Source organism: Hyposmocoma kahamanoa, unplaced genomic scaffold, assembly GCF_003589595.1.
Source record: "Hyposmocoma kahamanoa isolate Upper Pololo Valley unplaced genomic scaffold, ASM358959v1 65, whole genome shotgun sequence".
NCBI classification, from domain to species: Eukaryota; Metazoa; Arthropoda; class Insecta; order Lepidoptera; family Cosmopterigidae; genus Hyposmocoma; species Hyposmocoma kahamanoa.
The window spans coordinates 2887166-2904698 of record NW_020653853.1 but is presented as its reverse complement, the minus strand read 5'-3'; the positions used below and the strand labels follow the sequence as shown (position 1 = coordinate 2904698).

General features: G+C 37.5%; 1 protein-coding gene across 2 annotated transcripts in view; it reads left to right on the top strand.

Annotated features, from left to right (window-relative positions):
* The window catches only part of LOC113231296 (sodium-coupled neutral amino acid transporter 9 homolog), a 37759-nt gene that overhangs the window by 16641 nt on the left and 3585 nt on the right, over positions 1 to 17533 (top strand). For both annotated transcript variants that reach the window (XR_003310552.1, XM_026465557.1), the window contains exons 4-10: positions 428 to 569; positions 4380 to 4480; positions 7931 to 8088; positions 8297 to 8464; positions 9840 to 10046; positions 12017 to 12213; positions 16934 to 17038. Coding sequence is in view for 1 of the 2 variants with exons in the window: in XM_026465557.1 (XP_026321342.1) it covers positions 428 to 569; positions 4380 to 4480; positions 7931 to 8088; positions 8297 to 8464; positions 9840 to 10046; positions 12017 to 12213; positions 16934 to 17038 (1078 nt within the window). In the remaining variant the exon portion in view is untranslated. The remainder of the gene's footprint in view (positions 1 to 427; positions 570 to 4379; positions 4481 to 7930; positions 8089 to 8296; positions 8465 to 9839; positions 10047 to 12016; positions 12214 to 16933; positions 17039 to 17533) is intronic.

The following is a 17533-nucleotide window of genomic DNA, read 5'->3' as shown; positions in this document are numbered from 1 at the left end:
GGCTTGCTCGCACAGGTTATATTATGTACCCTTCTCGCATAATCAAGAGGTTGATAGGGAATGTCACTATAAACAAATCTTTTATAGAAAAGCATTGACTTACAAATAAATGGACGACCGGTCTAATACACAAACCACGAAAAAAATGTCCCAAGTCAACTTATTTAAACGTAGTGACATGTAAAGGAATATGAAAAAGCTAAAACGTTGAATTTAAATTGTAATGTCATCGCAGTACTGTCTAATTTTGCTTGCTTCGCTGTCAGTCAAACAAACGAAGACTAAAGCGTGAACGACGCTCTGTATACGATTTTAACGCCCTATAAGTTCGGACACTTTTTAGTGCGGACCCGACGTCCATAGAATTGTAAGTCAATGTAGAAAAGATATGGGACTGTTCATTTTGTTCATTCAATTAATTTCCCAGGTGCAAAACCTCGTATTTGAACCCCGTAAGCTGTATCACACGCTACTACAACACCATGGACAGGCGGGAGACTGAGCCTCTAGTCACCTCGCCGTCTGCTGTGCCTGTTTATATGAGCGTCACTTCTGAATCTGACTCCTTGGTAAGCATTTTGTCAGTGCCTATTTTTTTAAGACTGATGTGCGAATAACCGAGATTGTTGTAATCATTTATTGATCAATGTAAACAAATATAATAATTGATTGGCCTATATTAAACCTAAATAATAAACATTTTTGCCCCTTCTGACTTAGCAACTAAGTACGATACATTAATCTAATCTATGTAATGCAAATAATTATATACCCTAGGCATAAAAGGGTTTTGTCTGGTATGGTGGTAAGCAACACGTCTACAAATAACGAGATGAAGATGTAAGGCGAAGGTTTTGAGAGTTTTATTTATTTATTTGGCTCACTTAAGCTCACTTAGGCAAGATAAAAAAATTTCAACGCCCAATAATTATAAGACACGTATTTTTTATATTAACTAAATACAAGAAATCACAAGGACAAAGAATTAGACCTATATAATGTACTGTAGTTTATATAGACAGTTCATGTTGTAACACAATAACTTTGGCAATGTGAGTGAAAACTGTTCCAAAGTTTATTTATTTTTACAACTTACACTTACAGTACTTTTATCTAAACATGTAAGTCATAGTCACAAAAAAGATTGAGTCGATCACCGGCCAAAGGTAGTGTCATGGTTAGATGTCACATCTCTAATTCATATTAGTATATCATAGTACACCACTATCATTCATGTACTTTATCTGTGGTTTTGAATAAAACGTCACTTTCCAATGTCAATGGCTACCGGTGTTTCCTTTAATAAACAAATCCCCTTATATCGTTATATTATAGGTAGGATACGGAATTTGGACCACAGAGCTTTGGGCGGAGACCGCCTCTAAATAGTAACCAGCGGATGTTAGAAATTTTGATGCAGTGTTTCTGACCAGGGCTTCGAAGAATGGTGTCCGTCTTAGTGTCACTGCGTGACGTGAGATTGGCGGGATAAAAAAGGAATTTGAGCCAATAGAGGAGAGTTAATTATATATTCACTTATTAGGGTAAAACTCAAGCGATCTGTACGATACCATGCCCAAAATAAAGGGTGTATACATATATGGATAGTACCAATAAAGTTTACTGTATAAATATCTTAAAAATGATTTCTGGATTCGTTTCAACATTGCAATATAGAGTTTATTGTGGAGATTCCACACTGCACCCGTAGCTTCCAATTTACTTCGAACAAAGGCGTTATATAAATTACAAATTGCCTGTCGATGGTCAAAAAACTTACATTGCCGCTTGATGAAATCAAGACTTTTCCAAGCACTATTACATATCGACTCATCCGAAGAACACAGTCCGATGTGATTATATAGCGAAAAGAGAATAAGTACGTTACGAGAACAATTTCGTTATTCAAACTAGATCCTATGTAAAGGTATTTTGAGAATTTATATATCTTACTTCGTTTCGGAAATATAAAATCGAACAAAGGTCGATCTGACATCCACAGCGAAGAAGAACGAACGAAATGTACTATGTCCTGAGAACAAGTAGTCTTACACATAGTCCTTTGTTCTACGGATGTGTCGATATATCAATAACATGATCGTTAAATCTTACTCCCGAATCACGAACAGACTTCACACGGTTCAAGGTCGTGCCATCGAGGCTGTACTCATTGACGATTGGATATCTCCGGGAATAAGACATCTCTGAACACTTTTCAACATTCATCTCCAAGCTGCTGTCCCGGCCCGTCCAAGTTAAAATGCTGTTAATATCAGCTTGGAGTTGATCGAAATTCGTGGTGCAAAGCGATTTTGACATCGTCAGCAAACATAAGGCAGACAGACGATTTGAGAGACAGGAATCATCCCGTTATATGACAGAATATCTAAGTAATTCATTGACTTACAAATAAATGGACGACGGGTCTAATACAAAAACCACGAAAAAAATGTCCCAAGTCAACCTATTTAAACGTAGTGACATGTCAAGGAATATGAAATAGCTAAAACGTTGAATTTAAATTGTAATGTCATCGCAGTACTGTCTTATTTTGCTTGCTTCGCTGTCAGTCGAACAAACGAAGACTAGAGCGTGAATGACGCTCTGTATACGATTTTAACACCCTATAACTTCGGACACTTTTTAGCGCGGACCCGACGTCCATATAATTGTAAGTCAATGAAGTAATTGGAAGCATTTTCAATATTTTCAGAAAGATTAATTTAATATCACCCACAATAATCGTATTTTTAAAGATGGTTAATTCTAATAATATAACGGTAAGAGAAGATAGAAAGTTTTCGATGTTTGTGAAGCAAGGGGGACAATATAGCCAGCAATGTAATATCTTTACCCACTCTGACTAAAAGGCAGTTAGCATCCGACAATCGAGGTTCCTCAACACTAAACTTAAGCCTATTTTGGATCATAACTACTAGACCATCATTTTGGTTGTCGTTATAAGTTTATCTAAAATTAGTGTAACCATCGAATCGGTAGATTCTGAACGCATGATAATCAACCAACATTCCGATAGAACAATAATGTCACTATTCAATTTTAGGTTAGTTAGGAGGATACACAAACCATCATAATTTTTATTTATGCTGCGTATATTCTGTTGCAAAATCGTAATAGAAGAGTGGGATCTATGTATACGCCTATACAGCTACGATAGGATTCAGGCTCGCAAATATGTCTTTCTGTTACACTAAAATTATCTAAATCTGAAATTAAATTATTATCCAATTGTAAAAATATTTTTTTATAAAATGATCGATTACTACTAATAAAAAATTTAATAATGAAACTATTACAACATCCGTAAATCGAAGTAAGTTTCGTACTGAACTGCCGCCCACGGGCAAGTCAAATAATGCATTGTAATGTAATATATTAATGTATGAAAACAGTTAATGGGAGTAGTGCACTTGTATGTGTTTTTAGAAGTGTGTATGAGTGTTTTATATTGTGTAATTGAATCAATTTCAAATTTAAGTTAAAAAATAAAATAACACCATTGAAATTTATACCCTTATTTCAATTAAAATAGCATATAATATACATTGATAAATTTAACGTCCTTTGCCTGGCCACCAGCCGGTTTGCACTAACCCTAAGAGTAACATTTAGGCATGAAACACACAGAGCGGGTACGAATTGGGCGCGGGTCGGGTCTAATTCCGTGTATTTATACGGACGACACACACCGAGCGCGGGCGCGAGATGCGCGGTCCCGACCCGACTCGCTTCCATGTATCACTAAGATGCTCGTTCGTCCAAGCTGTAAAACAAATGTCTTTCATAACTCCTTTTCTTCTCGTGCAGCGCAGTCGTGGAACAAATCTCTTCCTATATCCAGTCTAGCCGTCGCTTGCTTCTTTCAAGAAAAATTTGACATCGCACTTTCTTGCTGAACTCTTCTGAATCTTCATGGAGTCTTCTTTACATATATATTTATGTATGTGTATATTATATTTGTGTGTATGTTTATTGATGTTATTTATTATTCCTTATATTATCTATTTGTAGATTATTATATTTATCTCTCATTCTCTCTTGCACACTGCTGCCGGCTTACAACCTTAACTCTCACTGCTCCTGCGCCCGTCACCTTGAGACATAAGTTAACAAGTCCCATGTACCTGTAATTTCACCAGCACCCTTACCGTTCTAAGCCGCAACGCAGTAATGCTAACATTACTGCTTGACGGCAGAAACAGGTAAGGTGGCAGTACTTCCCTCGACGCACTCTTTCACGAGGATCTCTACTGCTGCTAAACTGAACACCCTAAATAAATAAAGAGTTAAAAAATGTTACACACGATGTTTACGAGGTTGTATTCAGTTTGATATTGACAAAGAGTCATTTGTTCTAGGGCCCAGGAGAGTTTTCATCGAGCGAAATTCTCGCCACGCACAAGAGGATCGAGAATCAAAGGAAACCGGACCGAAGGAAGCAAAGCTCCCTCGTCACGATGTGAGTTAGAAAGTAACCTACTGTAATATAATAACTCATACCAGCGCTGCCGGATGGTTACATTCATAAGGCTGGTTAGGTCATGGTGGCGTTAGAACATCGTTTTACAATGACGCGGATTGCTCCGTAAGGAACACTCTTGACATGAACTCTGCCTAAGCCACTTATACGTTTATTGTAGGCGACTGTTTTCCGTGAATATCCGCACTAAATTAAATACTCGATTCAGATCACTGCGGATTCTACGCATACGGATGGCCCGCAGGCGGGCAGACCGTACGTACCGTACGCACCACTGTGAAACTAGCTTTAAATTTTCGTAACCTTTTACCTTCTCGCGTAATAAGTTTGTTTTAAGGCAATTTTCGTAACTGCTGTGCATGAAATTGTGGTAAAGTTAAGATAAAAATATAAACTACCCTTTTAAACCTAACGGTGAGACCTCGATCGTTGTTCCAATGAATTATCAAATAGTGTAGCCCTACAACCTAACGGTGTGTAGCCTAACCTAACTAAAAATATATAGACGGAGATATATATATGTAAGATATGAACGGGAAGTCTGTCACTATGAGACCTAAGGTGACAAACAGAAGGTTGGAAGGAGGTAAGAAAGTACACGTCGTGCAATGTGTACTGGAATGGTAGTATTCTCACTGCCGGTCAAGCAGACTCACAAGACCGACCCACTTACGGCTACTTGGCCCCAATGAGAGGAGTAGCAGGTAGTACTAAGCAGGATGATGAGTTAAAATCAGATGGTAGTGGATAACTGAATATATTTACAAATCTTATTACTATTTATACAATTTTTATGACTAATACATAATGATAGGTTTTTCTTAGTGTGCTATATGTGTTGGTTGCCGACGAAGCTCTTTTCTGTTAAGTAGTTAATTATGTTACTATGTTGCAGTTGTTGCCTGATGATGAGGCCATTTTTTGTGACAGTTTAAATGTATGTTACGATCTTGGGTTTTGTTGTTAAATACATGATGTTCAAAGTTGAACAAATAGTTTACAAGCGCATCCAAACTAGCCAATAAAGTACGTAACTCAAAAATGGTGCAAACAAAGAAATCAATCAATAATACTGCTTATTCTCAGTCGTCACCACTGACTTCGTTCCCACTGACGACAGATGGGAAAAAACCCATGTCCTCTGACCAGGTGGGATCTTTGACAAACGGGATAAAAAAATCTCAGTTGTTGCCAGTGGTGATTTCCACTGGCGACAAATAGGAAAAAAACCTCCGTATGTTGCCAGGTGATGACGAACAGCATAAAAAGATCTGTTGTTGCCACTGGTAACAAACGGAATTTAAAAAATCCCAATGAAGATTTGTTTATCCGTCGTTTATAGCCGTCATCGAAAGGGAATAAAAAAATTCGAGTTTAATGATAAAATTCTGATGTCGAGTTCTTAGGTTTTCGCGATTGTTACACATAGGAAATGAAACTATTTTTTCGGATTTAAATCGTGTATATTTGTTTTTTTAACAAACCAACGTTTCGGGCCCTTTACGGGTCCCATGGTCACGGTTGACTGAGGTGGTACAGGCATCAACCAGTTATGTCTAATATTAATGCAAACCACCCTATTTTTTCACTATAGTTACAAAAGTTATTAATTAAATACCATATTCTTAATTTTACAAGGAAGCATTCCAATTTACACTACATTGTTTTACAAATTATTGTATTACAACAATATTAATTTTTATTAAGTTAAATTTATTATTAATTAATAATGGAATTAGGATAAATTAAAACATATTAATTAGTACTGCAGTCTTATGTCTGTTTGGGATTTTTCATCAGAGGAAATACTGGATCCCAAACTGGTGGCACGGAGAAACCATCTTCCCCTGTTGAAATTAGGATGTTTTTTAATTTCAATGGTCTCTCACAGCATCCTGTGTAGATAACGGACTTCTTTTGCAAGGACCTGGGGCTTGTCAAACTTCATAGAAAGTGTAGATTAATCCATGACATGATCGCAGACTGAGGACTTGTTTACGCGACGATGTTTAACATCAGCTATATGTTCTTTGACGCTGGTACAAATACTTCGCTTCGTTTGTCCAATATTAGAGGGACCGCACTCACAATCAAGCTTTTAAATTCCTGCATCCTGTAAGTAGATGTTACATTTCACGGGTTTCAGGAACTGAGAAATCTTCCTCAGGGGCTTGAAATAGGTCTTGATAGATGCACGCCTGAGGACTCTTCCGATTTTGTTTGTAACACCTCTCACGTAAGGTAAAATGGCAAGTCTTCGCTCAACTGTTGGTGGTTAAACACTGGGCCTGCGGCATTGGCGTGGAATCTTCAACTTATTCGCATGTAGGACTTGCTTTATATGCTGAAGTTATCCTTCCAAGATGATACTGTCGCAGATACCATTTGCTCTTTGAAACAAAGATTTGCCCACGGTAGCTAACTGGCTAGGATGGTGATGGGAATTACCAATGAGGTACATATCCGTATGGGTTTTCTTTCGAAATACAGTATGGCCTAAGAAGTTTTAATTAAAACATCTAAGAAAGCTAAAGTACCACAATTATCTTGTTCCATAGTAAACTGAATCTTAGTACCTACTGAAAGAATTAAGATAGTCCAAGAAAGAAGGTATACTATCTTTAGTTAATATGTTGAAAGTATCATCAACGTAGAGTTTGAAAATCTTTGGCCTAGCCGGGACCAAGGGTAAAACTCGCTCCTCGAAGTCTTCCATGAAAATATCGGTAACAACGGGAGATACATGAGAGCCCATCGCTACACCGGTAGAATTCATTATTCCACAATAGATAGCCTGATGCTAGGCACATTCTAATAATTCTGCATATTCAAAGGACATATTATGTTCCCTTAGCTTTCTACGTACAATTTCAATGCAGTCTTTTACTGTTTGAAAAACAAATATACGTGATTTAAATCCGGAAAAACAGTTTCAAAAATTAAGAAAAATGAGTCATAAACATCAGATATTTCCAATACCATACAATAATTAAAAATCAGAGAAATAATGTCATCATTTACAATTATTCAGATAGCCTGGACATTATAAATATAAAACAACAGTTAAAATAAAATAAAAAATTAAACCACCGTAAAAATACTAAACATCAACTAACTAAATCAACATTTAAGTTTTGAGATTGAGCAACACTGGCTCCTGTACTGGGTAGTACTTTGAGAAGCCCCCTGTACTATGCTAATTTTCAAAGTTTTTATTAGTTCTCCATACAAACTTTCATGCCCTATTTCACCCCCTTTAAGACTTATTTTTGTGGCAAAAACTATTTTAAGTCTATGTCCTTCTCCTAAGTCCCATCTATCTCTATACCAAAATTCATTAAAATTGATTTAGCGGTTTAGGCGTGTAAACGTCTATTACAGAGAGATAGAGTTTTAGTTTGGATTTATAAACTGTATCAACATTTACAGATTCTCAGTATGGAACACAATAATGGGTTCGTCCCTTCTAACTATGGCGTGGGGTGTGGAGCGAGCTGGTCTGCCGGTGGCATTAGTACTCGTTGCCATCATGTCCGCCTTGTGTCTTTATACAGCTTATGTACTGCTCAGAGTACATAAACGCCATGGTAAGTTTAACTCGGAACTATTTACTTATATAACTAAAGAAAAATAATAAAGTGAAACCCATAGACATATATCTATCTATAAACATACTATAAATATAGTTCGATATTCATGACTCTCTAACGAAGGACCACAAATGTACCGCATGTAAACGATTTCATAGCTTTTATCTTGACTCCATATAGTCATTGATTTTGTTATTATTTGCAGGAACAGGTAGTGCCACCTGCGAGGTTCCAGCGCTATGTCGCATACTGTTAGGTCAAACTGCAGAAGGGATCGCGCATGTTTTCAGTTTAATTGTTCTTTTCGGAGCTAACATTGTTTATTGGATACTTATTACCAATTTCCTTTATTTCACTGTTAATTACTTCGTTGGTAAGAATAATATTTTACATTTTATAACCATGGCATTAATTTTTTTCAAAATTTTCTGTTTTGATTACTGGCAATTTTAACGATTTACCAAAATACGAAAAAGCTACTAACAATTTTTGCAAGTTTTTTTTTTCAATTGATTGGCAATTCGCGGTGCATACATTTGAGCTACAGCGAAACGAGGAATAATAGGAACATGGATGAAATTAAATAAAAATGTTGTATATATTTAATTATAGCAATTAATAATAATAATAACGCACACAATCAACAAAGCCCCGCACTAGGGAAACCCTGTGTCGCGGGTGCCATGGACACACACATAGGCAATCACAATTTACACCCAAACTCACGAGAGAAATAAATGTAGGCCATACAAATATTTCTCCCGACCCGGGAATCGAACCAGGAACCTCTGCGTGGCAGTCCGGCATGGTAACCGTTCGGCCGCGGAGGTAGTTATTACAGTCTTTTAATACAATGTTTAGTGACGGGACGAATAAGTCGTGCGCCTGATGGTGAGTTACATGTCTGTCCATAACAGTTACAGTGCCACTCAGAGCTTTAAATCGCAAAGATCTGAGGGGCGCCTGTCACCCTGTGACATAGGTTGACAAGTCCCATGTGCTTGTAATTTCACTAGCACCCTTACCCTTCAAAATCGGAACACAGTAATGCTGACATTACTGGTTGACGGCAGAAATAGATAAGGTGGCAGTACTACCCTGAACGGCTTATTCCCAATTGCCACCAGTGGCTTTGTTCCCGCTGGCGACAAATGGGAAAAAATCTCATATATTACCAGGTGGTGACAAACGGGATAATTATTATTTATTTGTTGAGCATTGGCTATAGAGCCATCAGCTTAAACAAGCACCAACGGATTAAGAAACTTAAAACGTAGTAATACTTCAAATTAAAAATTAATTTGTGAAAAACTGTAACTACAAAAAACCACCATTTTTTATCACCATTTTTTTCCCCGAACGGGATAAAAAAATCGCAGTTGTTGCCAGTGGTGATTTCTACCGGTGACAAATGGGGAAAAACCCATATGTTGCCAGGCGGTGACAATGGAATAAAAAGATCTGTTGTTGCCATTGACGACTGTTGCCACTAGCGACAAATGGAATATAGGATATCCCAATAGTTGCCAATGGTAAAAAAAACAGATGGAATAAAAAATCCCAATTAATGTTTGTTCATTGCCGCCATCGAAAGGGAATAAAATAAAATTCGAGTTTAATGATATAATGATAAAAGTACAGAACTTAAAAAAAAACTCTTAAACACCAAATATTTCCAATACCAAACAATAATTAAAAATACAGGCAGAAAGTCTATAAATATACAATATAATTAACGTGTTTTCCAGATCTAACATCTAACACGACCGATTACAACACCACTCTCCTGTGCCCGAAACACGATGGCGTGAATGGGTCGCTCATAATCCCGGTCCCGAACTACGACACACCGTACTGGGGCCTGCATAGCACTGTACCGGTCTACGTAGCTGTTATCGTATTCCCGTTGTTGAATTTTAAAAACGTTTCCTTTTTCACAAAATTTAATTCTTTAGGTGAGTTATTTAATTGCTTAGCTAGGTAATAAAATAAAATGAGCAAAAGGCCACGGAACAAAGAAACGAAAGTTAACCTTCTATCGATGCAATATGGTCGCTTCTTTTTTTGGAGAAGTAATTAACATCTCGGATTCGTCGTCGTTCAGCCATTAACCGCTAGATGGCAGCACATTGATTGAAATTTGAGTATAAATACAAAACGTTGCAAGTTACAATAATAGGTATTGATGATATCGAACTTTCGACGATATGCCAACAACCACAAAGTCCATAATTTATTATTACCTTTTTATAAACTACGATCAATCATTATTAAGATTTCATAGTGCTTCAAATTATGAATGTGGGAGTATTGTCGACAGCGGTTCTGCCAGTAATCGATGCTAAAGGAAGGCACTTCCATTTTTTGTTCATCCGTGGTGTAGGCAGAGGAAGTAATACAAATAAGAGTGAATACTAAATCCATTTGAAAATCCGGAATTATTGTATTATATTTATAGTTCTAATACATACAGGCATTTACTACTATACTATTATAGGTAGTTACTTATCTATGCTGCTATCTCGCTATCGACTGGGAAGAGACGTGTACAGTAAAAGTTCACCAGCAGGCTGATTCTAATTAAAATCGGAATCAAAATCAAACTGCTGATTCCTACTATGTCTTTCTAATTTGTGAATTAAATCAACTGTTGTTCCGATTACAAATGTTAAAAGTTTCCGATCGGCCCTTTGTGAATCGCAATTATGCGCCTCGACTCGGAAGAGGCGCAGTTTCCGATCGGGAGAAGCAATCAAACTCAAGCTGCTGGTGCGATTTGCACCAAATTCCAATATCGCGTTTCTTAGTTTTTAGCGCCCTTTATACAGTCATTCTATCACGCAGGATCAGGAACGTACAGGTATGCGCGTGGGAAAGCCTGCACGCGCAATCGAGCGCGATTACCTGTTTGATTTTTTTTAAGCTCGCGTTCCCTCGCGCACGATTGTTCGTGCTTGTTTTTGTTACAACCACAGAACAATAAATACAGTAGAAGTGGTTAGTTAGTCTGATGGGTGCCAACTATAGGTCTCGAAAGACGTATCCGCCATTTTCGCTTTGTATTCATTCAGTCATTCTTTCGCGCCAATTCTCTAAAATCAATAAAAATTGTGCAGTTTTGGAGTGCAATAATGATAGACTCACAAAAAATATTACTCGAGTTGGTATTTCATATCATCGGAAAGTCTTATATTAATAAAGTTTTCTGTTTATCGAAATATTTGTTTTGTTACAAAAAACGAAAGTAAAGCAACCCCATATCTTCTTTTTTGGATAACTAAATTAATAACTCCAATTCGTCGTCGTTCAGCAATTAACCGATAGATGGCAGTACATTGATTGAAATTTCAATATTATATCAAAACTTTTTTTGGAGAAGTAATTAACATCTCGAATTCGTCGTCGTTCAGCTATTAACCGCTAGATGGCGGCACATTCATTGAAATTTCAGTATAAATCCAAAACTTTGCAAGTTGCAATAAAATAGGTATTTGATAGTACTGAACTTTCAACGATATGCCAACGGGGTAAAGTCTAAATTATATTAGCAATCCAGAAATGTTATTTCTTCTTAAATTTGAAAGTACGACCAATCAATATTAAGGGTCCTATTCCAGAACTCTACTCAATACTCAAGTCAGGACTTAAGTATTGCAGTGAGCACTGAAATTATACTCAAGTCCTTGCCATTAGGGTCGTATTTCCAGTGCTTAAAATCATACTCAAGTCTGCTCAAATCCTGACTTGTGCATTGAGTAGAGTTCTGGAATACGACCTTAAAATTTTGTGGTGTTTCTTCTTCTATTGCTGTATCATGCGCGATAGAATGTCTTTGTAAAGCCCTCTGTTGACGTCTCGCATAGTGTACTCCTGGTTCACTGTCGACCGTCCTACCCAATTCAAGATAGCTATCGATTTTTTTCAGGTACACTTTCAGTAGCCTACCTCCTAATTTTCGTACTCGTAAAGAGCATAGCATGGGGCGTGAACATTGAAACACAACCTACGGATGCACATCCGGGGCAAGACGCGGCAGTGCTAAGTGGCATGTTGGCGCTATCCTTCTATATACACAACATTATCATTACCATTATGAGTAATAATGACAGGCAGGAAAACAACGTGAGTTTTCAATCTTTATATTATTATCAAATGTAAAAAAAATCGCAAATAATTTTAGGTACATAAATAGTTTATTAAATGTTATAAGCAATCACTGTACATACATTAACAATACATACCTATACATACAAATTATAGATCATATACTATATTTATACAAATTTTTCGCAACTTTTCGACCGCTTGAATAAGTAGTTGTGTTGGATTTTCTTTATTCTGATCCAATAATATGGAGTGACGTCACGGACGTCTGTGTGACTACTTGCTCTTTGGAATTTCGCTCGGTAATTGCACAAATAAAAATAGACAACAGTGTTAATAGTACTTGAAAATACATAGAAAGAGGTATCCAAAGTTCCGTGTTCACGTTAAAATATAAAGTATATTAGAGTGTGAGTGTGTGTACGACATGCAAGCAATTTAAATAAATACCGGCAATTATAATAAACAATTCATAGACTTAATTAAGTGAAGCGACCCCTTTCGGAAATTCGTCGTACTCATTACTGAGTCCCGCACCTTGAATCAAAGTGCAAATTCTTTGCGATCAATATGGTAGTTAAGTGCAGTGCACGTTGCAAATTTATGTCAACGCTAGAGGGCGCCAGTGTCACCTGCCCTACGTGTAAACAAACAAATAGGGACTGTGTAGGAGTAAATAAAAATAGGACGGTGCCGTCATCTTGGGTCAACGGCCTGCCTGAGGAGATTGGGGAGAATCCCATACATTTGGCACTGGCCTGTGCTGCTAAGCTCGGCGTGCCGCTGGAGGATCGCGATGTGGTGAGCTGCGCGCGCTGGTGCTCCGTGTCGCGAGGTGGTCGCGCGTCCGCGGCCGCTGCCATTACGGCTAACGCGTCGCGTTACGCGTGACGCCATTCTTATCAATGAGCGGTTGACAAGGGTGCACCTTTTCTACAGGGCGAGGCAAATAAGAAGTCGTCTACAGTGGAAATACATTTGGACCAAAGACGGTAGAATTTACGCAGGATACCGGAGCCCCCGCTCACCGTATTATTAGTGAAGCGAATCTGGTGAAAACTTTTGACCCCCACGGCGTTCGTTCCACAACTGCAGAATCGTAAAAGAATCGGAAGCTTATTTGTTATTTACTGTTATATTAGGGGTGCTAAATCTAATACAAATTATAATGTACTGTCATGTGTGTGGCGGTGAAATAGTTCCAATGCATTACAAGATATTCTACACTATTTTAATATTTATACACTCAACCACAAATATTAATTTTGTTGGTTGTAAATATATACATATACAAACAATACACATGATTACACAGATACACTATTTACAGTATTTAAACGAACACAACACTAAACATGCATTATACAAAAACGATGTTTATAAACGGGTAAACATTCAAATTATAGTACGCCTCCGACAGATATGCTACCTACTTGTATTTATAACTTTATTCACATTTTATCTTTCGTTAATTATAGCGCCATACTATCATTACTTGGCAATTACCCAAAAGCAGCTAATTACAAATAATTTATTGAATTGCAATTTCAATGTATTTTTGTATTCAAATTTAACTTAAAACGTAAACTTAAGTTACGGTTATTAAATGTGGGATCATTGGGGACACGCCATGAATTTCTGGTAGCAATGGATCGTCACGATGTTGATATGATGGCCATTAACGAGACTTGGTTGAGAGAGGGCGAAGAGGGTCGCGCACCGTGTCGGTACCTGGATATAGGTTACGTCGTTCGCGCGGTGGTGGGGTGGGCTTCTACATACGACAGGGTATCGCGGTTCGCATATTGCCTCATCCACCAGCTTCGCTCGTAGAACAAATGTGGCTGTGTGTAAATATTGCCGGCATAAAACTACTGATAGGGACAGCGTACAGACCACAGTGGCTTAATGTAGACACTTTTGTGGATGCATTAGCTTATAGTTTGAGTTGTTTCTCGTGGTGCAACAGAGTAGTTCTTTTAGGCGATTTTAATGTAGATTTATTGCGTCATTCAGATAGTGATGCCAAAAAGATTATGGACTTTCTCACCATCATACATTGAAACAACTAGTGTCTGAACCCACGCATTTTACAGAGTATAGTGAAACTCTTATTGATACTATTAGTACTGATATGAATAATACTGTGATACAAGTTGAGTATATACATGCACTGAGTCACCATGCTTTTATTACATGCCTCCTAAACATAGTGAAGGCAAAACCGGCACCAACACAGGTTATTCGCAGAAACCTGCAATATATTGACTGCAAGCAATTTGGCATGGATCTGTATACAATAGACTGGACGGGTATAAGCAAATTAAGTGATGTTGATGACATGGTGAGGCAATTCAGTAATCAGTTGGTGGCGTTGTTTGATATACATGCACCACTGTGAGTGTTGCGTGCTAGGCAGCACCAGTATCCGTGGATACCTACAACGTAAAACAACTAATGAAGCGTCGTGATGAAGCCCATGTTGCATCGCGCTATAACACTAAAGACTCGCAAAATGCTTATTATAAAGAGCTCAAAAAAGTTGTAAATAATGTATTAACTAAGTGAAAAAAAGCTTATTATGATCAGTACATAAACAATCAAAAAGACTCCCGGGTATTATGGACGCACGTAAAAAAATGTTAGAATAAATTGTAACAAGAGCTGCCTGTGCATATTTATAACGAACCCAATTTAATAAATAATATTTTTTTAAATCTGCCCGGTAATGCACAAGCCGCATTAACGGACTTAACATTTTTTGGGCAAAATTGTAATGTGTCCACAAAATTTGTACTTGAGAAAGTAGAAGAATTTGAGGTTCTACATCATGCGTTCGCTGAAGTCGAAAGCGGTAGGTCATGACGGCATATCACTAGACATGCTGCTTATGTCTTTGCCCACCATATTACCCGTTGTAACAGCTATGATAAACAGATCCATTGAAACTAATACGTTTCCAGCGGACTGGCGCCATTCAGTAATAAGGCCTATCCCCAAAATTAATAATTCAACAACCTTACAAGATATTCGACCGATAAGCATACTATCTTGCGTATCGAAAGTTTTGGAAAAAAATGTAGTGAAACAATTGACTTTTTAGAAAAGAATAAAATTCTTCTTGCTGTTCAGTCGAGTTTTAGGAAAAAGCATAACACGACAACTGCTATGGTTCATGTTGTTGATGACATTTTATCCGCGCAAGACAGTGGACAGGGGACCTTGCTGACACTGTTGGATTTTTCCAGAGCCTTCGATTGTATAAATGTTGGTCTGCTGTTGTGCTTCACTATTACGGGTTTAGTGAGGCTGCCATTGGATGGTTCGATAGCTGTCTAAGAAATAGACTTCAATGTGTAAAAACAACTGACCAGAATGGATCAAAATTGTTATCATAGTCACGTGACATCACACGAGGGGTGCCTCAAGGTTCAATCTTGGGTCCGATCCTCTTTGCCCTTTATAGTGCTGATGTAATACAACATATTAAGCACTGTAGATATCACATTTATGCAGATGATATACAGATTTACATTTCGTGTAAACCATGCGATAACCATACAGCCGTGATTTTCCGTGTTCACGGAGTAACTTTGGATATTAAGGGTGACGTTATTCAGCATGTAATCACTTACACGCTGAACCTCACGGTTCGTAACCTTGGTTTTCTTATGGACGAGCAGCTTCGGTTCGAGAATCATGTATTGAGAACTGTTCGAAATTGTTTCTATAGGTTAAAAGCATTGTATAACATCAGGTACAAATGCGTGTTAAATTATGTGACTCGTTGGTTTATCTAAGTTCAACTATTTGGACGTTGTTTACGGGCCACTCCTGTTAACGCATACGCAGAAGCAAATTCAACGAGTGCAGAATGCATGTGCGAGGTTCTGCTTCAATGTACCACCACGCATGCACGTAACCCCTTGTATTAACGACGCCAATATTTGAAAGATGACAGCGCGAAGAGATCTGCATTTTGCAACACTTTTGTTTGGCGTTATCAAATACAAAGTTTCATCTTATCTGGCTGAAAAGTTGGTATGGTCCCGCGATGTAAAAACAGCCTTCACTAGAACGTCGATGGTAGCACCACGCTATCATACCACTGCATTCCGTGGTAGTTTCAAATTGCCGCAGCAAAGATTTGGAACGTCTTGCTGCCGCCGCCAATTTTTAACCTGAAATCAGTGCACACTTTTAAAATAAAGTATAGAAAATATCTCTTGGATATCCAAAAAGGGACAGTGTAATTTTACTTGGGCACTGACCGCGCTAGTTTCGGCTAATGGCATTGGTGTACGTCGGCCGACAGTATATTTCTTATCAATTCAATGTCAATTATGGCTGTGGCTTATGCTGAATGAAGTCCTTTTGCTTACGTCACAACCACACAAATGACAGTACAAAATTTGTAGTCATTGTTATGTGTTTTTTGTCAGATTTGTCTTATTTAATGTTGTTTATTTTATTGTATTTTTTATTTTGTTTATTAATTAATTATTATTTATTTAATTTTGATTTCCCTGTTTGTGTTATATTTTTTTTGTAAGCCATTTTGTAAATCACAATTGACAAAATGGCTTTTGACTCGAATGGCTCTAGACCAATTACACTTTAGCGCGGCGACTACACAGCCAATGAGATCTATTCCCGCTCTTGCGTCTATTTCGCTCACTATTATATTGAATTTTTATATACCTTTTTCACAAATAAACGAGTTATGAATAAATTTCAGGGACGAGATCTAACAATAGCCTTTATACTGGTGACCCTAACCTACATACTAGTAGGAGGAGTGTTTTACATCTGCTTCCCCCTCGCCAAGTCATGTATTGAGGACGTAAGTATACTGAAATTTCTACTGAACCTAAAATAGCTCTAAACAGTAAAGCTGTGCCCTTACAACATAATTTCTATAGGCTTAATTTTAAAGAAAATGACAAATCGAGTCATAATACTTTGAAATTTAATTTATTTATTTGTTCGCTAACAGTTATTATATGGATATATATACATACTTTAATTGAATGTGGAGGAGATCTTATCTAATTACGCAACTGATCATATAAGTGAACACAGCTTACAAAACAACGTAAACAATTGCTAAATCTAATAAACGAAATACAAACAAAAAAAATACGGGATCTCGGACCGTATCAAAGCAAAACGAGAAAAAATTACCTATAATCAAATTTATGTGCGAAACTTGTAAAAGCCCCCAAATACAGACGATTCTTCGTTTCGATCGATCGTTACGATAATCGTCTCGATCCGACGCTACTTCCTTGGCGTTTAAGTTAATCGTTAACAACACATACATTATCGATGTCGTTAC